Source organism: Mugil cephalus, chromosome 10 (assembly GCF_022458985.1).
Source record: "Mugil cephalus isolate CIBA_MC_2020 chromosome 10, CIBA_Mcephalus_1.1, whole genome shotgun sequence".
Classification (NCBI taxonomy): Eukaryota; Metazoa; Chordata; class Actinopteri; order Mugiliformes; family Mugilidae; genus Mugil; species Mugil cephalus.
In genome coordinates, this window is record NC_061779.1 from 445555 (window position 1) to 468485 (window position 22931).

At 43.4% G+C, this 22931-nt stretch overlaps 3 protein-coding genes across 6 annotated transcripts; 2 read left to right on the top strand and 1 right to left on the bottom strand.

Annotated features, from left to right (window-relative positions):
• Window positions 1-5512: 5512 nt before the first annotated feature.
• Window positions 5513-7609, bottom strand: lyrm5b (LYR motif containing 5b). Of its 2 annotated transcripts, none has more exons than XM_047597266.1 (3): window positions 7312-7609; window positions 6549-6604; window positions 5513-6170 (listed from the first exon to the last, which is right to left on the bottom strand). In XM_047597266.1, exons 2-3 carry the CDS (start codon window positions 6591-6593, stop codon window positions 5961-5963), a joined length of 255 nt encoding a protein of 84 aa, XP_047453222.1. In that variant the 5' UTR covers window positions 6594-6604; window positions 7312-7609; the 3' UTR covers window positions 5513-5960. The 2 variants fall into 2 exon arrangements, with proteins under 2 accessions (XP_047453222.1, XP_047453223.1); XM_047597267.1 differs by lacking the exon at window positions 7312-7609 and adding an exon at window positions 7242-7295.
• Window positions 7610-8125: 516 nt separating this feature from the next.
• nedd1 (NEDD1 gamma-tubulin ring complex targeting factor) lies at window positions 8126-18783 on the top strand. 3 transcript variants are annotated; one of them, XM_047597534.1, is made up of 17 exons: window positions 8173-8225; window positions 8703-8791; window positions 9923-10060; window positions 10459-10553; window positions 11575-11691; window positions 11774-11914; window positions 13126-13355; window positions 13710-13911; window positions 14320-14446; window positions 15488-15619; window positions 15704-15745; window positions 15826-15915; window positions 16009-16175; window positions 16323-16506; window positions 17200-17341; window positions 17479-17545; window positions 18565-18783. In XM_047597534.1, the coding sequence occupies exons 3-17, from the start codon at window positions 9925-9927 to the stop codon at window positions 18667-18669; spliced, it is 1977 nt and encodes a 658-aa protein (XP_047453490.1). In that variant the 5' UTR covers window positions 8173-8225; window positions 8703-8791; window positions 9923-9924; the 3' UTR covers window positions 18670-18783. The 3 variants fall into 3 exon arrangements, with proteins under 3 accessions (XP_047453488.1, XP_047453491.1, XP_047453490.1); XM_047597532.1 differs by lacking the exon at window positions 8703-8791 and having other exon boundaries at window positions 8126-8225; XM_047597535.1 differs by lacking the exon at window positions 8703-8791 and having other exon boundaries at window positions 8126-8225; window positions 15491-15619.
• A 511-nt stretch (window positions 18784-19294) lies between these two features.
• On the top strand, window positions 19295-22356 carry pclaf (PCNA clamp associated factor). Its single transcript, XM_047595387.1, has 4 exons — window positions 19295-19457; window positions 20264-20344; window positions 21070-21250; window positions 22184-22356. Exons 1-4 carry the CDS (start codon window positions 19412-19414, stop codon window positions 22227-22229), a joined length of 354 nt encoding a protein of 117 aa, XP_047451343.1. The 5' UTR covers window positions 19295-19411; the 3' UTR covers window positions 22230-22356.
• The last annotated feature ends 575 nt before the right edge of the window (window positions 22357-22931 follow it).

Below are 22931 nucleotides of genomic sequence, written 5' to 3' on the forward strand. Positions count from 1 at the left end.
GTTTAATCTGTCGTAGCTCAAAACACACGCAGCATCACTGGTAACAGAACAGATGATGTAAAATACAGAATGTTATATGTTAGATATGAGTCACATTAGTCCCTTTAAGTGCAGTGATAGTGTGTATCATGGTGTTCATCTATTCTGTTCTTTCTGTTTGCTTTTGTCCTGACGTCTGTGCTGACGCATTGATGCCGTTTCATTTTTATTGGATGGTGTAAAAGACGTTATCAGAAAAAAGACAGACATGAAATAACTTTTTCATTTCATTTATTAGAAGCTGAATGCAACAGTATGAATGAAATCGTTATGACATGAGAAACCACACAGGACGTTAGAGACCTCAGGTCAAACGGGACCGAAGATATAAATTTAGATTAGATTCTTTATCTTAGTGTGTTGGTGTGTGAAGCCAAAGTAAATTCACTCAGAACCACCAGGAGGAGACGTCTGTACTGAATGAAAGATGTTTCACTGGTAAAGGTGGAAATAAAGTGGAACCTGGACTCTGATATTAAACTAAAACCTGTGAGTGGTTATTTCATGACATTGTGTTTCAGGCTTTGGGCAGAGTTTTATCCAGTAATGCTTTCTTATACTCTTCTACACTCTCCTCACAGTTCACACCAAAATAACCCTTCTTACAGTCACACGCTGCCACCTTGGTCTTTCCCAAAACAACACATTTGCCTTTTCTTTTTCCTCCACACTTCAGTTTGGCACAGGGATTCTTTGTCATAATCTCTTCATCACTTTTAATCAGAACTCGATAGTGTGACACTAATGAACATTTCCCTTCGTAAACGTATGCGGTTGTGGACGGGTTGTCTGAGTCAATGTACTCTTCATCTGGTGCCTGCTTTGCATTTCTTGTATCAGCGCTGTCGTGACTTTTGTGGATATAGGCATGAACAGCTGTTAACGTCTCACTGAGTTTAATTCCATCCACCTCCTTCTTACAGTTCTTGAGCTTCTCTTCAACTTTATGACATTCTGTACTCTTTTTAACACACCCTTCAATGGCCTTTACAACCTGTGGTGCTTTGGTGTGTTTGCCTTTCAGCTGCTTGGCTACAGCTACAGTAACTGTTCCTACTGGCACCTCAATGAATCCTGACAAGGTGTGCCTGTTCAAAAATTTCATTTTCTTATGAGCTGAATTTTTTGATATAAAAGCGACAGTCATAAAGTCGTACCGGTCGAACGCTTTCTCCAAAAACATGCGGACTTCCTTTGCTAGCTGTGCACGTTTTTTGCTTCCATCGATGAGCCGTTTAACGTCAATTTCAATGTACTTGTCAACCTCTTCGATGCAGTGTTTGTAGATTTCGAACATAACTAATTCAGCCTTGTAAGCCATTTTAGCAAGTTCATCTACGTTGTTAGTGCCGCTGAGACCGTCGTAGTAATAACTGACAGTATTGCCCTTATAGAAGAGTTCATTAATCAACAGACTGTACTGTCTGATGATGTTTTCATGACATTTGACGTTTTCAGTCAGCAGTTTCCCAAAGCCCGTAGTAAAAGAAACTTTTCCTGCTGTGAGTGAGCTGTGCAGCTCTTTAGTAGCAGACATTGCAGTGGATTTATATTGCTTTTTAAATTGATTTATATGATTCTGCTTCTCTTTCAGTATGGCAATATTCTTACAATCATCTATAAGTTTTTTAAAATCATTCCAGGCTACTTTGATTTTGGTTTCATAACCATGGTAGACGGTGGCCCAGGTTTCCCATTTCATCTCTACATGATTTTTATCAAGCTTTACATTGAGCTCATCAAACTTAGTCTTGATTAGAGCTATTGTTGGATCTGTTGCACCACCTTTCAGAATCACTCCTGTTAGCTTTAAAAAAGAATTTATACAAGGCCCAGCCACAGGTATGAGGCCAATAACCGGATCCAAAACATTTTGAATCTTTTCGATATATTCTCCAGCTGTTGAGATTTTGCCTCTTTTCTGCAGAGCGTGTTCATCCTGTTGGTCCTTCTCACTGCAGGACAGTCGAGTGCTGAGGCTGGAGAGGACGAAGGACGAGGACATCAGCATCAGCAGCAGCATCAGCAGCAGATGAGGAGACGCCATCACTGACAACACAAAACACAAAAGATTCTTAATTATTTCTCTCTTTTTCTTCTGCAGTGACAGAATAGTTTGATTCCAGGTATGTTGCAGAGCTGGTTCTGGTTTCTGTTCAGTCTGCGTCTTGTTAAATAAGGTTCAGCTAACAGAAATAAAGACCTGGACTTTCAGTACATATCAACAATAGTTTAGAACTGGTTCATTAAAGGCCTGAAAGTAGACAATTCAAGTACAAGGAGCCAATATCACATATCAGTGAACCTTGGTTTCCAGTTTCTGTAAATTAAACTAAGCATGTAAATTAACTGGAAATGTATTACATCAAAGACACATTAAAACAGAATTATGTTATTAAATATTATATTATTTATGGAGAGAAGTGATGCAGACATGGTCATAAACAGATATTAGCTTCATTCATCCTTTTCTACAGCACTGATGAGAAAGTGACTCATGTAGAACATGACGCATTATTAAGAGATGATGTAGAATAGAAAAGACACAATCTCAGTCTAAATAAATTAAAGATCAGTTAATAAATTCAGGAGGAATCGGTTCAGCTCAGACCTGGAGACGAGGAGACGAGACCTGGAGACGAGGAGACCTGGAGACGAGGAGACGAGACCTGGAGACAAGGAGACAAGGAGACAAGGAGACAAGGAGACGAGACCTGGAGACAAGGAGACAAGGAGACGAGACCTGGAGACAAGGAGACGAGGAGATGAGGAGATGAGACCTGGAGACAAGGAGACGAGGAGATGAGGAGATGAGACCTGGAGACGAGGAGACGAGACCTGGAGACGAGGAGACGAGGAGACGAGACCTGGAGACGAGGAGACGAGGAGACCTGGCGCTGGTAGCCTGAGCAGGTTGGTTGGTCAGTCTGAGGGTGGATGTTGTTTTTATGTACTGAGGCGTCTCCTGGGATCCGCCTACAGTCAAATTATTCACATCCATGTTTTACATGTTTTACCTGGAAAGAACAATGAGATTCATTTTCCATCACGTGTCCACGTGTCCTTTGGTCTCATTTGTTTAAATGTAACGTGCATTAAAAAGAGCTGAAAGTAATTCTGTATCTAACGGAACATCTGAGCGGATACACCTGGAAGTCTCACATTCAAATCTGAGGATGAACTCAGATACATGAACACAGATACATGAACTCAGATAAGATTCACTCCTGCTTGGAGAAAAGAAACTGTCAGGAAGGTCAGACACTGGTGCTGCTGGTTAATAAGGGGAAGGATGGGTTTAGTTTGTGACTACAAACCCCTGAATGCACCAGTCTGCATGTGTTTTTACACCTAATATTCGATCCTTGAGCAGCAGTGAACTCAGGAGCATCTGTGGGTGGAGTCAGATACTGGCTCGACTTGTTTCTGGAACGAACAGAAACTGGAACGACTGGTGTCGATTAACGGCAGATACTTTCCTCTGGATGGGCGGGAGGAAGTGGGGGTCATATAACATCATCAGCTACACCTGGACCACCAGACCACCTGTCTCTACGTGGCCTTAGACATTAGGGTCCCTCCATATCTGGTTCTGGTTCTGGTTCTGGTTTCTTCCTGTTAAAGGGAGTTTTTCCTTTATGCTGCTCTGGGTTCAGACCAGGTCATTGATGCTATAGAGATAAATAAAAATGATTTGAGTTGAATTCCTGGGTGGCACAGTGGAGTAGTGGTTAACACTGATGCCTCACAGCCAGAAGGTTCTGTGTTCTGGGGAAACTTTTCCAGCGTTGACAGTTGAGTCTCCTCTCATTCTCAAACGGACTATTCACTCATCTGCTGATAAAATCACCTGGATAAACGAATCGTCTCCACATTTGAATGTATGCAGAGTCACAATGAAAGGTTTTATTCAAACAGCTTCAGAGATAACAGACACTTTGCTTCAGGCTTCGTAGAGTTAAATTTATTCTTGTATTGTCTCAGGTCTGAAGAGAATTTAATTCCCCAGATGAAGGTGGTGAAACTCTAAATGTTCTGTGGTCTCTTCAGTTCGACTGTTCCAGCTCCAACACTTAGCTACCAGCAGCGCTGTGTCCCGGTAGGATGATGAAAACAACGAGAACAGAACAAAAACCCTTTCAATTCACATATTTTATAAGTAAATATGACTTAATTCTCATGATGTCTGAGTTCACTGTCGCATGTTTGCTTCTAAATTCAGTTTTACCTTCGTAACAATGTTTAAATGTCTCAGATTAACGAGGACGTGACATTAATGTTTAGGATCAACACGACCAACTGTGAATACGTGTTATATACATAAATATATCTAGTTCAGTGTGGATTTGTCTTATCGCCTCCTCCATTACTTCCATTAGTTAGAAAGCACAAGGGCTCAGTACTGCCAGGTGCATCATATTATGGTATGTACACTTCTGCAGACCTGTGAGGATTCATTAGGTTTATGAGGTTCAGCTCAGCCACCGCGCTCGGTCTCAGACTGTTCCACTGTGAGTGGACGAGAGTTTCTAGCTACTAAACCTCCAGACTGTGGAACACCTTCCATAACCTAAAATACAACAGTCTTAGTGTTGAAGTTACGTGTGAAAGGCTCCATGCAAAGCTGCGTCACAATAGTAGAAAGGCATTTCACACTGCTGCTGATAAAATCACCTGGAGAACAAACGAATCGTCTCCACATTTGAATGAATGCAGAGTCACAACGAAAGGTTTTATTCAAACGGCTTCAGAGATAACAGACACTTTGCTTCAGGCTTCGTAGAGTTAAATTTATTCTTGTATTGTCTCAGGTCTAAAGAGAATTTAATTCCCCAGATTAAACATTCTGTTGCCACATTCTCTGTTCCTGCCTTGTTTCAGGAAATGTTACCAACGGCTCCTGAAACAGTTTCAATTCACATAGTTTCATAGGTTGCAAGTAAATATTAATGAATAATGTCTGATTTCACTGTCGCATGTTTGCTTCTAAATTCAGTTTTACCTTCATAACAATGTTTAAATGTCTCAGATTAACGAGGACATGACATTAATGTTTAGGATCAACACGAACAACTGTGAATACGTGTTATATATATATAAATATATCTAGTTCAGTGTGGATTTGTCTTATCGCCTCCTCCATTACTTCCATTAGTTAGAAAGCATGTCTTTGCCTGGAATAGTTTTCATCCAGGGCCTGGAGGTGGAAGAAGTAGAAGCTACATGTAGCTACTAAAGACAAAGCTGAACAAATACGACTCTCATCCAACTTTCACACGTTGTCCCATGTCTGCATGTTCCCGTTTACATTGTGTCATGTGGATGTTGCATTTAACTGTTTATATCCTGTGTGCTCAGTGTAGCTATGACTGTATGTGGATAATAACGGCCCCAGAATCTTTTAGTCGTCAGTTTAATGACCCCGGATCTGTAGCCTGATGGAAGCAGTTCACACAGGGAGTGAGTCATTTTATTATTTTAACTCGTTTTATTTTAATGCTGATTATATTACTCAACGTCATCAAGGACAAAACAGCGACATCTAGTGGAAACTAAACATCACTGTGACAGAAATACAGACTCAAACTTCTGTTTCTCAGTCAAGAAGAAGGTCAGACCGTGAACTAAACACAGACACTGGACTTTCCTGTGTTTATACTGTGAGATCTGACCTTCCTCCTCCTCCTCCTCCTCCTCCTCCTCCCTCCTCCCTCCTCCCTCCCTCCTTCCTCCTTCCTCCCTCCTTCCTCCTCCTGCTCCTCCTCCTCCTCCTCCTCCTCCTCCTCCTCCTCCTCCTCCCTCTGATGACAGATTTCTGTTTTATTGAAATGTTTTGCTGCGTGTTGATCCGACTACAGAAGCTGATCTGGTCAGAATAAATAATGAAGCTGTTCTGTTTCTCGTGGTCAGTGTTCCTGGTGTCAGTCGTGGTCGTAGTAGCGTTTCTTCATGGCTCTGTACTTCCTCAGGTAGTAGAGCGCCTCTAGCTCTCTGGACACGAACTCTCCTCGAGCGATCATCTCCTTGATGCGCTCTGGGTCCTGGACCGACTTGTTTTTAGCGAACGCTGCTCTCAGACGGTCCCTGAAGTAGTCTGCACCTTTGGGATAGTCCCGTCCGAGGTAGAGAAGCTGTGGAGGACGACAGGATCACAGACACGTCACCTGGTAACAGCTGCATCACATTTAAACATTACTCAACTGATTATATTTTGTGATGGACTCCTAGTGTGGACGGTCCTCTGAGGTGGCGTCTCCTCACTGGTCCATCTGTGCTCAGCCATGTCGCTCATTTTATCTGTGCTCTTTATATCCCTGTGCTCCTTTCTGTGTGTGCACGTGTTTGTGTTTGTGTTTGTGTTTGTGTGCGTGGGGGTGGGAAGTGGGAGGTTTCTGCTTATTTTATGTTTGTTTGTTTGATGTGTAAAGCACCTTGGGTTGCCATTTATTTGTATGAAAGGTGCTGCATAAATTAAGTGGATCTGATCATCTTTAATCAGAAAGACTCACGTTCTTGTAGAGTCGAACCACTTCAGCCCTCAGCGGGTTTGCCATCACCCCAGGATCTGAAAGAAGACAATCAGACGTCAGTGACGTTAGAGCCACAAAAAGCCTCCTCATCAAACTCAATCAGTTCCTTCTGAGGTTCCAATCTTTATTTTCTTTTAACTAAAAACAGTCTGAGAGGAATTTAAATTTAAAAAAATAAACTAACACTTTTTATTCATATTGTGTTTTATAGAAAGTGCATTTGTAAATTGACTAAAATCAACCGAATAAAACAAATTCAAACAAAATTGTAATTATTGTTAAAGGTTTAACTGTTCAGATCAGTTCAGTTAAATTACTTTTAAAGCACATTTTATCTTTTTTTCTTCTTCTTTATTTGATGGATTTTATTTGTTTTTTACTCACCTGTTCTCACCTGAGATTCACACTTAACACATTTAATAAACTAAATATTTAATTACGTGTTTCTGCTGCTCAGTTAGGTTTCTATCTGTTCTATTCTCTATCTACCTTCCTCTTATCTGAGGAATAAATGATAAATTACTCCGAAGACAAACAAATTAAAAGTCACAATTTCTCAGAACTTTAAACTTCCGCTAGCTTGGAGCTAACTCGGTTAGCCGCTAAGTAACAAGCTAGAAGAAGCTTCTTAGTTTTCACTTCAGGTTTAAAAGGGAAGAAACTATAACGAACCTCTTGGAGGGCGCAGCTGTTATCCGTGGCTTTGATAATATCATATTAATGACATTAATGAACGTCTTACCTGTCCAGGTGACCTCTGATCTGCAGCTGCTTCAAATCAAAGTTCGCTTCGTGAACTCGTTGACCGAGCTAACGGTGGCTAACAGTGGCTAAACAACACGCACAAACACAAATATTCAACGTGCATCCGTTAGTTTATTTCTACATAATTAATTAAACGTCTTATTCACAGTGACTGGCGTTAAAGCGAATTAGAATATACATCTCAAACGTTTAAAATAAACGCTTGAGTTTAGCTGCTAACATGTAAACAACCAAAGAGTCGTGCACGTCAAGATTTTAACCCTCACTCTCACACAAACTCTCTGATTCTACACATGCGCAGAACACACCTTAACAGTAACCAGCGCGGCTTCTGCTATTTTCGACCTGATCTATAAAAATTAAAACTTTAACACGTTCAGCATTTATCACTCAATGTTTGTAACACATTAGAATGAGGACGCGAACAGATATTTATGAACGCTATTTCAGTTTACTGTTATTCTATATTTTCGTCCATCCATTTCTGTACATTTGTTCATATGCTAATTCTATAAATGTTGTGCTCATACTATTTGCTTTAATTATATTTTGTTTTCAGACCTTTTTAATTATATCTTTCTTGTTACTTGTGTTTCTTTTTTCTGTGACCAAGCAATTTCCCTTAGTTAAAGTCTAGTTCTACCGTCAGAATGCGCCTTTATAGGTGAAAACAAAGTACCTTAAAATTGAAATAATAATAACATCAAACTCGGCGATATAAACTTTATTGTCCAAATTTTGGTTTTGTAAAAAAAATAAAAATAATAATAAATAAATAAAAATGATAAAACTCGTTTCAGAATTCGTCCTTTTTGTTCCTCTCGTGTTTCCGTAGTGGCGGTTTATTGGCTGCGGGCGGAAGTCAAAACAAAACATTTTGAGAAGTTTCAGGTATTAAGTCATTAAATCATTTTCCTGAGTGACCGTAACTCCTCTTACAGAGAGACTGTAAACTTTGATCGTGTTTCACGACAGCTTCGTGTTGTTTTAGTTGTGTTTTGCGGCTGTTGAATAACTTTGAAACCGGCGAAGCCTTGTTAGCTTTAGCTTCCTTTGCTAAATGTGATTAAAGTTGAACAAGTGTTTGTTATAAAAGTTCCTCCTGCTCTTATTAGTCGTTATGTTTAGATTAATGTTGTGCCTATAGAGAGACGTACGTTTCCCGGTGTAAAAAGCCTGCAGTCAATGGCAAACTAATATTAATTTATAGTTTTATGACTTGTTCATCCAAACGGCGTTTAAAAAAAGAGTTGCTTTGAGAAGTTAGCTGCTTCAGTTCTAAGAGACTGAGGAAGTTTAAAGAGGTTTAACCTGTAGTTGAGTCCTGTTTGTCCCTGTCCTCTGTCCCTATCTATGGTCTAAACCTAGTGTCAGTCCTGGGATCAGTGTGAACGGGGACAGAAGTTCCGACCGGATTGTAAATAGAAGTCAGATTCTATCTCAGTCCTTCTCCTCAGGTCAGTCTGACATAGATGGACTCCTCTACTCCTCTACTCCTTTACTCCTTTACTCCTCTACTCCTCTACTCCTTTACTCCTCTACTCCTCTACTCCTTTACTCCTTTACTCCTTTACTCCTCTACTCCTCTACTCCTTTACTCCTTTACTCCTCTACTCCTCTACTCCTTTACTCCTCTACTCCTCTACTCCTTTACTCCTTTACTCCTTTACTCCTCTACTCCTTTACTCCTCTACTCCTCTCAGACCATCTGTCTCCTCTGGCTCAGACTTGGACGTTGTTGTCTTCAGAGGAAGACGTCCTCTGTCCTCCAGGTGGAGGTGGTTCTCCTGTGTTGGTCCATGAGTCTGTGGATGTTTGTTTGGTTTCAGTTCATTCCTCGTTGCACTGAGCAGCATCAGCTGCATCTCTCTGGTTCTTAAAGGTTTAGTCTTTGACGTGGACCGGTTTTTGTCTAAGTGTGTTTCCAGGTGTTGAAATAAACTGGATTGTGGTGTTTTCTGAAATTCTCCTCGGTCCAGGTCCCTATTTAGACAGTTTTTTGATATAAACCATGACCTGGATGACTGTGACAACCTTCACAGACTTTATACTCTGCTTTTAAAATATGAGCAGCGTTACTTATGTGGAAGAAAATCTCCAGGTGATAAAATACAATTCATAGAATATTGGATTATTGTCTGTAACACACCTGAGGTAATGAAACGTAGTGCAGGGAAACTGGTTTTCATTTTTAACATTTAGTTATAAATCTAACCGATGCTGTGACCCTGATCTGTTTCAGACATAGTTCACTTCATTTAAGCTGCGTTAGTTCCAATAAATAAAAAATGAGGTTCATTTTTTATTTATTGGTCTCTATACATCAGCTTTATTGATCATCTTTCTGTCAGTGGATTAAATGTTCTCAGGAACAACTGAAGAAAAACTACAAGATATGAAACGTTCAAAAAGAAAAGTTAATTTATAGATTAGTTTAGATAGAATGTAATAACAAATAATAATAAAGCTGTTATGTAGATGTTGTATAGTTTTTATAGATTTTATTGAAATGAATCTATAACTGAGGTATTTTAGCGCGACACTAGCTTCTCTCCTCTTCATGGAGGTGTGTTTGTTTCTGTGTGCAGCCATGGAGGAGGTGACTCGTCTGGTTTCCACGGGGGACAGCGTGAAGATCTGGGATGCGGTTTCCATGGCACCGCTGGAGCAGTTTAACCCGCACAGCGTCAGTCACCCCGTGGCTCAGGCCTGCTGGAGCTCCAACAGTATCCTAGACAGAAACACAAGGCTGGTTGGGTTACAAGGTCCAAGCGGCACAGTGGCTCTGTGGTTTGCTCCGCTGCCTCCCAGTGAGAAGGTCTTGGTTCGAGTCCAGCTCGGGTGGGTGGGTGTTTGTGTGGGTTCTCTCTGGGTAATCCGACTCCAGTCTCCTCAGCCATGGACATGAAGACCAGGAGGACTGATGATGAGGAGGAGGAATCATAATTATTACAGTTCTTGATCCACAGACACTTTAATGTGTTAATTTTTAACGTTCTAATCATTTCCTGAGGTTAGTTCAGACATTTTTAACCCTGCAGATCTTAATGATAAACTCTGACCGTCTTTGTCCAGCGGCTTTTGTCCCAGTAAAAGTTGAGCCATCCTTAACCAGGCCTGTCAGACCAGTACCTGGTCAGTGCCAGCAGCAGTGGGGACAAACTGGTGGTCTCCAGCCTCAAGTCCTCTCCAGCTCCAGTGGTGGAACTGGGTGATGGGGTGAGTCCAGCGCTGTAGTTTTAAATGTCCTCTCCCTGAAGCGGAAGTCTTCCTCTAAACGAAGACGCTGTGACGATCGTTTCTACGGCAGCTCAGACGGGACAAGATTAAAAATGAATGAAGAATCAGGCAAATAATAAATAATTCATGTAAAGGAGGATTGTTTAGATATTTTCTGATGACGGGGAAATATTTAAAACCATCTCCTCAGGGCTGCGTGTCACTACAAGTCAGTATGAAGTCATTTAGGGATGTTTCACTTTTACATAGTTTCCTAATTAACGTCTTCTGTGACTCCAGAGGTTTGTGGGTTTGTCTTGTTATCAGACGTTTTAAATCCTGACTCAGAGCTGGAGCTTCTGTCCTGATCTGGATGTAAGATTTATCCCCAGAGGATGAAGGAGACGTGGGGGAGATTTAAACAAATCAACCAGAGGATTTTATGGACCTGTATCAGTCTCTTTCAAATCAAGATTAACTGGAATCAGAAAATTCATCCTATTAAACTGCGTCGGCCAGTTTCACATATACATATTTAACATTTGGGATATTTCAACATCTCAGCTGCTCAGTTCATTAGAATAAAATCCACTTGAACGTTTGTTTTTATCATTTAAACCTGATCATTTAGAGACAGTATATTTATTTTGTAGATTTCTCAGGCACTTACAGAAATGTTGTTATATATTATATATGTTACTGACCTCAAGCTGCTGATAGCGAGTGGTGGAACAAACTATCGCTGTAACTTTAGTGCAGTGACAAAGTTCTTCTTCTAGTTTGCTTGGATCCAGCGCGTTAAATAATATAATAATAATTAAACTGAACCGACCTCTGTGGCGTATAACTACCTATGCAACATATTTATCTTTTATTTATCTTTTTATACCAAAGTTTTCTTCTGTATCTCGTCTCTGTTTTTTCTTGCTCTCAGTTTCCTGCTGTTGGAGCCTTTGAACTGAAACGTCATTCTGGTGTAAACGTGTTGTTGTTGTGTGTTGTTGTGTTGTTGTGAGTTCAGAAGAAGCAGACCCGTGTGTGTCTGAGTTCCTCGTCTCAGTTCGTGGTCAGTGGAGGTCTGGATCACTGCGTCCACATCTGGGACCTGAAGACCAAGAGACTCCACCGCTCGCTCAGAGTAAGACCAGAACCAGACGGCAGCTCAGCGCCCTGAAACACTTACTAACCAGTGCCCCCCCCCGTCTCCCCCCGTCTCCCAGGACCACAAAGAGGAGGTGACCTGTGTGTCCTTTAACGCCAACGACAGCTACATCGCCTCCGGATCCACCAGTGGGGACCTGGTCCTCCACAGTCTCACCACCAACCTGTCCAGCAAAGCCTTCGGACACGGCAGCAACCAGGTCAGCAGCTCGTCCACATCCTGGAAACTAGTGACCGCGGCTGGGAATAAGTAATAACACTAACAATACTACTAATAATTATAATAATATATTATAATAATAACACTAATAATACTACTAATAATTATAATAATATATTATAATAATAACACTAACAATACTACTAATAATAATACAATATATTATAATAATAACACTAACAATACTACTAATAATACAATATATTATAATAATAACACTAACAATACTACTAATAATAATACAATATATTATAATAATAACACTAACAATACTACTAATAATACAATATATTATAATAATAACACTAACAATACTACTAATAATTATAATAATATATTATAATAATAACACTAACAATACTACTAATTATTATAATAATATATTATAATAATAACACTAATAATACTACTAATAATACAATATATTATAATAATAACACTAACAATACTACTAATAATACAATATATTATAATAATAACACTAACAATACTAATAATAATAATAATAATACAATATATTATAATAATATCACTAATAATAATATTTAACTGGCCTCTGTTTGTTGGTTCAGACTTTTCTTTTATTATATTTTCAGATATTAAGTTATAGATTCTCCCTCAAAGTAAATCTGGACTATCCCCAGAACCACCAGGACCATGTTCCTGGCCCTGGTCTCTGTGGGCCCTGGTCTCTGTGGACTCTAGTCTCTATGGGCCCTGGTCTCTGTGGACCCTGGTCTCTATGGGCCCTGGTCTCTATGGGCCCTGGTCTCTGTGGACCCTGGTCCCTGTGGACCCTGGTCCCTGTGGACCTTGGTCTCTATGGACCCTGGTCTCTGTGGACCCTGGTCTCTATGGACCCTGGTCTCTATGGGCCCTGGTCTCTATGGGCCCTGGTCTCTGTGGACCCTGGTCTCTGTGGACCCAGGTCTCTGTGGGCCCTGGTCTCTATGGGCCCTGGTCTCTGTGGACCCAGGTCTCTGTGGACCCAGGTCTCTGTGGACCCTGGTCTCTGTGGACCCAGGTCTCTGTGGACCCAGGTCTCTGTGGGCCCTGGTCTCTATGGACCCTGGTCTCCATGACCTGTCTCTGTGGACCTGGGCCATGACCCTGTCTCTTGGACCGTCTCTGTGGCCTGTCTAGACGTACATCATTAAAGCTTCTTCAGTGTTATTTGAAATGGTCTTTCAGCCCGTCCATGACCTGAGGTTGTCCGCGGTGAAGCGCTCGCTGCTGGGCAGCGTCTCCGATAGTGGGACCGTGGTTCTGTGGGACTCCAACACCCAGAAGGAGCTGCAGGTGTTCGACAGCGCTCACAAGGCTCCGAGCTCGGGCCTGGCCTTCTCCCCGACCTCCGACCTCCTGGTGGTCAGCGTCGGTCTGGACAAGAAGATCATCTGCTACGACACGGCCAGCAAGATGTGAGTCAGGACCGGCCCTGCATCTCATCAAGATGTAGATGTATATGATGTAGATTATATAATGTAGATTATATGATATAGATTTATATAATGTAGATTATATAATGTAGATTATATGATGTAGATTATATAATATAGATGTGTATAATATAGATTTATATGATGTAGATGTGTATAATATAGATGTGTATGATGTAGATTCTTCTATGTCTGTTTCTTGTACATTTGCTCATGTTGTGTAATATTTTTACTGCTTATATGTTTGTATTCAGAGCGTTTGTCATGTGCTACTAACCTGCTGAGACCAAACTAATTCCCCTGTGGACGTTTAACGTCTAACTTGATGTCCTCCAGTGTCCTCAAGTCCATCCGTGTGGACAGTCCTCTGACTGCAGTGGACTTCACTCTGGACGGGACGGCTCTGGTGGTCGGGTCCACTCAGGGGAAGATCTACCAGTACGACCTGAGGAACTCTAGCGCCCCCACCAGGGTGACGGTCGCCCATAAGACCTCCGTCACCTGCCTGCGCTTCCAGAGCAACACCAACAGGAACAAGGTAGGACACACTGGACATGAGGGACAAACAGAGGACAGCGTCGTACTCAGCTTATACTATAAACTTTAATACAAACACCACAATTTATTTCTGTTGATTCTTTGTTGAGATTTATTCACTTTAACCTCCAGGAACCAGGAACCACATGTGGTAACGTGGTTCCTGGTTCCTCTCAGTGAGGTTTATTGTCATGTGGTTTTCATTGAGTCAATCAGAGAAGATCCAGGAAACATCCTCAGGTCTAATCAGGGTCTAATGTGGTCTACAAGGTCCCCCCTCTGAACTGGTTTATCAGGAACCATGAAGAAGAACAAGTGTCCTAATGTTTCTAATGTGATGATGTTGACAAGTGTCTGAATCAGTTAATCAATGAATTATCATTTAGTTTCTCTCTGTCTCCGGCCTCAGTCCAGTAAAGTCGGCTCCTCCAAACTCTCCGGTGCTAAGAGGTCTTCAACCAAGATGTCCAGCAGCAGCATGCCAGACCCCGCCCCTCACACAGGCCCCGCCCCCATCAGACAGGTGACGAGCACAGGTGAGTTCAGCTCATGTGACCCTGACTCTCATCCAGATGAATGAAAACTGGTTCTGGGAAGAGTCTTTATCTGCATCAGGTCACAAACTCCTACAGCTTCTACAGCCGCGGCCCCCGGGTCCACAGCGCCCCCCCAGAGGGTCTAACCTGGTCCACAGCGCCCCCCCAGAGGGTCTGATCTGGTCCACAGCGCCCCCCGGGTCCACAGCGCCCCCCCAGAGGGTCTAATCTGGTCCACAGCGCCCCCCAGAGGGTCTAACCTGGTCCACAGCAGCCCCCGGGTCCACAGCGCCCCCCCAGAGGGTCTAATCTGGTCTACAGCGCCCCCCGGGTCTACAGCGCCCCCCCAGAGGGTCTAATCTGGTCCACAGCGCCCCCCAGAGGGTCTAACCTGGTCCACAGCATGAATTTAAAAACATCACATTAACACTGAGATTTATCACTGAAAATAACTTTTATCTCTAATTTAATTTACTGGTCCGGTCCCTTTGGATCAACCTGGTCTGAATGTGGCCCCTGGACTAAAGTGAGCTGGACCCCCCCCCTGGTCTACGGGGAGCGTCGCATTATGAGTTGTTCAGTTTTATTGTTGCTGAACTAAGTGTTTGTTCGTCCAGTTTAACCTGAAAATTAGTTCAAAGAGTCTCATGAAAAAAAAAACACTGTCTGGAAAAGACAGTTCAGACCTTTAACATCAAAACCTGGTCCCACCTGGTCCCGCCTGGTCCCACCTGGTCTCACCTGGTCCCGCCTGGTCCCGCCTGGTCTCACCTGGTCCCACTTGTTCATCTCTAGTCCCTGGTCTTAATTAAAATGTCTCCACATGCGTCCTCAGCCAGGACTGGAGATTTAGATGAGGAAAAACTTTATTTGAGCTGCAACGGGGAAATTTCAGTTTACAGCAGCGGAAATATCAAGAATAAAAGGACAAATAATAAATAAAATAGAATAAAAAGACACAAGTACAGAACAGACGTTGGAGACAGGTGTGTTATAAACAGTTTAAGAAGCGCGTGAGTAACGTATTTTGTTTTTCTCCAGCAGGAGGCGCCGGCGCTGAGGTGCTGAGCCGGGAGGCTGAAGGCCAGCAGGGGTCTGAGCAGCCCCCCCTCCTGGACAAGTTTACCAGCGTTGGACGCAACAGTCTGGACATATTCTCTCCGGCTCGAGAAGGTCAGAGCTCATCCTCCGAAAGATAAAAACACGTTCTCTCCGCTGGGTTCTTCATGGGTTCTTCATGGGTTCTTCTTCTTTCAGATGCGAGGACGCCCAGAGACTCTCAGTCTGCACGACCACATGGTACAAGCGGACGTCCCTCGTCAGTCTTTGCGGCGATGCTGCCGCTTTGGGTCTGACTCCGTGCTGTTGTGTTTCCATAGTTACCAGTTTGGAGATGCTGTCCAGAGAAGGGGAGGGTCAGCAGCTGATTGGCCGGGCCAGTCTGGACATCTTCTCCCCGGTCAGAGAAGGTCAGCTTATCTCTGGGCTGGTGTTACCATGGCGATCCTCCACCGCAGGTTTCCGTCCTGCACGTGCTCAGACCGGTCTCGTCTTTGTTGCAGACGCTCCTTCAGGAACCAGCTCCCACCGGAAGACGCCCCTGGGAACTCCTCTGCTGGGCCCCGCAGGGACGTCCTACAGCCCGCTGTCCATCTTCCAGTCGCCGCTGCCCGTCACCGCCGAGGAGCCAATCACAGCAGCAGCAGGCGAACCATGTGACCCCCGAAAGGTGATGAGGTTCTCAGTGGTTCATCCAGAAAGCTTTAAAAAAAAAAAACAACTTAAGTTTTATTTCTGATCTAATCTAGTGAAGGTTTGTGTTTCTCTCCACCACTAAACTCTGACCTGCTGGCTCCGCCTCTCATGTTTGACTCAGGCCAGTGGCTCCAGTCTGGAGGGGGAGGGACAGGCCACGCCCACCTCGGCCCAGCAGGCCAATCACAGTCAGCCGGCGCCGTCGTTCTTCACGCCGGAGCCCGGCCTCAGGAGAACCAATGGCGTTCAAGCTCAGCTGAGCTACGACTCACCTGTCCATGTAGCTCCGCCCACCAGCTCTGCAGGTAGAGCAGCCGGGTCAGAAGTTATTTTCACTGATGAATCATTTCTGGGCCTTGCTCTGGTCGGCTGCTCTTGGCCCGCGGGCCGTAAGTTTGACACCTGAGGTCTAAATGTCGGGACGGTCCAGGGTCTGTGGGTAGTTCAGTGTCTGTTCAAAACGTGGGACAGTCCAGTGTCTGTGGGTAGTTCAGTGTCTGTTCTAAACGTGGGACGGTCCAGTGTCTGTGGGTAGTTCAGTGTCTGTTCTAAACGTGGGATAGTCCAGTGTCTGTGGGTAGTTCAGTGTTGGTTCTAAACGTGGGACGGTCCAGTGTCTGTGGGTAGTTCAGTGTCTGTTCTAAACGTGGGACAGTCCAGTGTCTGTGGGTGGTTCAGTGTCTGTTCTAAACGTGGGACAGTCCAGTGTCTGTGGGTAGTTCAGAGTCTGTTCAAAACGTGGGATAGTCCAGTGTCTGTGGGTAGTTCAGTGTTGGTTCTAAACGTGGGACGGTCCAGTGTCTGTTCTAAATGTTGGACAGTCCAGTGTCTGTGGGTAGTTCAGAGTCTGTTCTAAACGTGGGACAGTCCAGTGTCTGTGGGTAGTTCACTGTCTCTTCTAAACGTGGGACAGTCCAGGGTCTGTGGGTAGTTCAGTGTCTGTTCTAAACGTGGGACGGTCCAGTGTCGGGTGACCTATGGCTCTGTGTTGCGTTCAGGTGCAGCCTCGTCGTCGGCCGTGTCGTCGTCTCTCTCTCAGAACATCGCAGACGTGGTCGGACGAGGAGGAGCCGCTCCTCTCACCTCGCTGCAGATCCACTTCATCCAGAACATGATCCACGAGACTCTGGAGGAGTTCAGGTGTGACTCTGACCCCTGACCCCTGACCTCTGACCTCTGACCCCTGACCCCTGACCTCTGACCTCTGACCCAGGAGCGTATTCATCCTCGTGACAATAAACTGAATTTGATTCTGATATTTTGTTCATTCTGTTCAGAGACGCGTGTCACAAAGACATCATCAACCTCCAGATGGAAATGATCCGACAGTTTTACATCCAGCTGGTACGAAGCCTCTTTTATCTGCTTACTCCACTCAGACCAGAACCAGAACCAGACCTGAACCAGACCTGAACCAGACCAGACCTGAACCAGACCTGAACCAGACCCGAACCAGACCTTAACCAGACCAGAACCAGACCTGACCTGAAGCAGACCTGAACTAGACATGACCCAGACCAGAACCAGACCTAAACCAGACCTAAACCAGACCAGAACCAGACCTGACCCAGACCTGAACCACACCTGACCCAGACCTGAACCAGACCAGAACCAGAACCAGACCTTAACCAGACCAGAACCAGACCTGACCCAGACCTGAACCAGACCAGAACCAGACCTGACCAGACCTGACCCAGACGTGAACCAGACCAGAACCAGACTTGACCAGAACCAGACCTGACCCAGACCTGACCCAGACCTGAACCAGACCAGAACCAGACCTGACCCAGACCTGACCCAGACCTGACCCAGACCAGAACCAAACCCGAACTAGACCTAAACCAGACCAGAACCAGACCAGAACCAAACCAGAACCAGACCTGACCCAGACCTGACCCAGACCTGACCCAGACCTGACCCAGACCAGAACCAGAACCAGACCAGAACCAGACCTGACCCAGACCTGACCCAGACCTGACCAGACCTGACCCAGACGTGAACCAGACCAGAACCAGACTTGACCAGAACCAGACCTGACCCAGACCTAAACCAGACCTGAACCAGACCAGAACCAGACCAGAACCAGACCTGAACCAGACCTAAACCAGACCAGAACCAGACCTGACCCAGACCAGAACCAGAACCAGACCTGACCCAGACCTAACCCAGACCAGAACCAGACCAGAACCAGACCAGAACCAGACCTGAACCAGACCTGAACCAGATCAGAACCAGACCTGACCCGTGTTCTGTCTTCTTCTTCTTGTTCTCGCTGTTACTGAATGTTTGGACATGAGGTGTTGTCTCCTCAGGTCGTGTAGAACCAGAGGAACTAACGTGACGTCTGGTTTCTATGGTTACAGGTTGAGATCCACGGTCTGGTGGAGAAATACTCTGTGAACGAGTCTCTGGTGGAGGAGATCGAGAAGCTTCGGGAGGAGAACCGCCGGCTCAGGGCCAACTACTGACCCGAGGCCGATGAATCACGTATAATTTAATGAGATGTAATATAAGGAGCCGTGGTGAATGCCTCAGTGTTTTATTCACATTTTGTCTCAAGAATAAAACGAGTTATAAAAGAATTCCTGTCTGGTTTTTGTTTTAAAGTTTCTCCTTGTTCTAGGCAGTGATTTTATTTTCTAATTGATTTGTTCTTTTGTTCAGAGATAAAATCCTTTACTATGACAGGAGCAGGTTTAAGTAACTGGACAGGAAGGATAAAATATCTACTGTCAGTTATTGGGTTGTTCTTCTAGAAAAAGAAATAAACTAAATGAATAATGAATGTTGTTGTAGTTTCTGTTGCTGTGTCTATGTCATTTCTGAGAATGGAAATTAGCTCAGAGCCAATCACAAAAATAAATATATAATAATATATATATGGTAAATATAAAAAGTGTAAAATAACAGATTCAGTACAGGTGTAATGTGTACAAACAAAAAAAAACAAAAACAAAATGAGCAACAAATAAACCGAACAAATAACTAAAAAAATAAAATGTGTAAACTGTTCGAATTCGTAAAAAACTGTTGAGTTGCACTTACAATCTGTCACCAGAGGGGGGCGGGAGATGTGTCGTCACTTCCCGGAAGAGGAGAAGAAGAAATGTCCCGCTGTTCTTTTAAACCGAGGCGGGACATTTCTCTGGCTCAGTCTGGTCGCTGTAGTTCATCTTAAAACATCATTAACTTGAACAGGCCGTTGCCAACATGGTGAGAACTAAAGCCGACAGCGTTCCTGCATCTTATAGAAAAGGTACAGTAACACTTTACAGACAGTTATTACAAATTCAGCCTTTAAATGTAAGTTTGTGTAAGAACACGGTGGGTTTGATATGGAGTCTGGCGGGCCCGGAGGAAAGACACACAAATCAGACTAAAGAGGCAATATTTATCGCCTGGACTGTTCATTAATGTACGTTTTAAGATAGACTAAGCGTTGTCATGTGACTGTAGAAGGTTCTATCGGGTTCTATGTGGTTCTGTGGGGTTCTATCGACAGCCTCCCGCCAACACTGAGTCTGGCTCCGCCGACCTCTGGTTCATCCACGATCACTTTAAAGAAACGAATTAACGTTCTTCTTTATCCATAGTATAACCTCCAGCTTAGATTTGCGATGCTTCATAAAATAGGTCATTTTACCAGGACGTTTCTAAAGTTTGTGCGCAGCTTTCCGCAAACTGGCGCCAGATTTGAGCGCCTCAGTGCGGCTTTGTGTGAATGTCGCACCAGACTCCATTGGAAAAATTAATCTATTTTACATTTTATTACTTCTAGTAGAAGACACGTGTATGAAAGGACGTAACAGACAATATGTCCTTAATAATTGGGAACTTTTGTAGATTTCGGCACACACCTGTCTGTGAAGCTGTTAAACTTTTAAATGGCGGTTCATTGCATCCTCGTACACCTGCAGGGTTTGCAGCTTTCTTCATGTTCGCTTTTTAAAAGGCTCGTTTGACACTGAGCTTATGTCAAGCTGTTTTCTGTCACTCTTGCTTAACGCAGTTCCTCCCCAGGTGGAAATAACGTGTGTATGTGTGTGTGTGTTTCTGCTTCAGCTGTTGCAGCTGCAGCTCCCAGGAAGAGTCTGGGCTCCAGTTCCGCCAACGCGTCCTCCAGCAGCCAGTGCTCCACACCAGGTCAGTCCCCGTCCCCGGGTCCCCACCCGGGTCCGGGTCCCTGTCTGGGTCCCTACCCTGGTCCCCACCCGGGTCCCCGTCCTAGTCCCCGTCCGGGTCCCAGCCTGCACTCTCAGTACCAACCAGAAGCTTAAAACGATCATATTTTGAGGAATGTACCTGAGTTTTCATTGCTCTGGTGCATCTGTTCCACTAAATCCTTCCCACAGACCGTGTACACAGTGGATTATAAGGTAGTTTTACCTTTAAATAAACTGACAACAGACAGAACAGCGCCCCCACCTGTGTCACGTTCACGTTTAACCTTCTTCTGTCTTCATGCATCGACGTGTTGAGACTTAACGTGTTAATACACGAGGAATAAACATCAGTCGATCAACTACTTATGATAAAACATGAAGGAAACTGTTTCAGTTTTGTCTTTAAAACACTAAACACGGTGAGAATCAGGTTGTTTTATTGACTTCTGTGCAGGGACCAAACATTTCATGTGTTTTAGATTAAAGACTGTGAGTCAGATCTTTGCAGGCGACACCAGCGACAGCTCGTAAATGAATCCTAAATCTGCTGCTGATGATGATGAGTTGTGGGGTTTGTTGATTGGCTGTAAAGAGACATGAGCCTGTTTGTTTGCTGACAGTTACACATCGAAGGGGTCGAATGATCGTACGTTATGGGTGTTTGGGATTATTCATCCAGAGGCTGAAGTATCGTTTGATCCACAGCTAAGAACAAATACGCCGGAGGAAACCCGGTGTGTCCCCGTCCCACCCCCACCTGGCAGAAGGGCATCGGGGACTTCTTCGGCGGCCCCCCCAGGAAGCCGGAGAAGGAGAACCAGAGGCCCCTGGAGGTGGAGGACGACGAGGAGGCTGGAGGCAGCGGCGTTTCCAAGCCCAGCAGGAAGTACGAGTTTACCCGCTCACACTTCAGTTTATTCATCCTCAGTCCTTCGTCTCTGCTTCGGTTTTATTCCTTGTTTTCTGTGTGAAATTATTGTTTCTACTCTGGAACCTTTTCACATCATCGGCTTCAGGTACGACAACACAAGTCACTGTGTATGTGACAAATAAAAGGAACAGACTTTGGTTCAGGGCAAATTAAACTGGAAGTGATTATTTATTGGAAGCAGGTGAAGTTTGGGTTAAACGGACGCGTTTAGTTTCTGCTCCTCATCTTTATTTATTCCAAAAACTTTTTTTACTCTGAAAGTCCAACTTATTTTGTCTGGTTTTCTATTTTTTATTCTTATTTAAGTTCTTTGTTTTGTACCAATGAGCAAAGTGGCTGAAGATTCTTTGTACGTGCTCACATACGTGATTGCTGACCGACCTTTAATGTGACGGACGGTACCTGGTGACCAGGTGAGAGCGTTTAGAGCCTCAGTCACGACTGTGTTTTTATTGGCTGAACACAATCACATGATCTGATGACGCAGGAAACTCGTATCAAACTTTCTCTTCATTTTGTTTCCTGCAGCTGCAACATTTTACTGGATGGATATTATTTAAAGTCGTTCATTAATCCTTTAATTAACCATTAAATAATAAACTTTAAACGCATTTTATGATTCATTTCATAGAAAAGTCGACTGAAACCATCAGGAACATTCTGCTGTAAAACAAACATTAAGTGTCTTTAGTTTCTTTTCCTCCATCGCTGTTTGACCAGAGCAGTGGCCACTTTATTAGGAACACCTGCGGATGAGGTCGATGCTGTCGGATGTTTTCTGGTTTAAACGTGAACGTGTCTGAACGTTCGGTGAATGAGTGAATAACTGATGAGTGAGTTAAAGATGTTCTGTCTCTGTCTCTGTCTCTGTCTCTGTCTCGTGTCCAGGTCCCGGCCGCTTCCCGCTGAGGACGAGGACGAGGACGACAACTGAACCATGAAGACTTTGTCCCGTTTTCTGTCTTCTCTCAGAATTGTTCCCGTTTTAATGTACATCTGTATATAATTCTATTCATTTCAGTTTGTATAGTTCAATAAACGTTTTTCTATTGTTTTTAAAACCTTCCTTATCTTTTTATTTTAGTCCAGACCGTTCATGTTCCAGATCAGTTTCTGATTATTGATTAACTGTTTGAGTTCTGATCTTTAACGAGTTTAAAAGAAAACTTCAGGAATAAAAACTAAATGAAAACAGTTGAGACTTTTTAATGAAATTATTTTGCATTCAGGGTTTCTTTGACCAAGAAATGGTCAATTTAGTGGAATATTAAGTAACTTTAGAGCAGACCAAGTGAAAACTGAATCAAACCAGTTTTTATAAAGTAGTTTAAGTTGATTTTAAATGAAGTTTGACTCCAGATATGAGGTAAAACTTTATTTGTCTCAGTTTTTCATGTTTTTTCTTAGTGTTTTTTTTTTTTTTTTTTAAATCTCATTTAAACTGTTAATGAGTCAGACTTTAATGTATTTGGGACTTTTGATTTAAGTCCTAAACCAGGAAAGCTTTGTAACTTGTATTTAATGATTGTACTTTATTCTTTAATTTACGTTTTGACTTTTCGTTTATTTGAGTTTTGATTAATTCCACCTTCATATGTTCACCGGGACGTCCCGTTTTAAGGTTTTCTCATTTCGC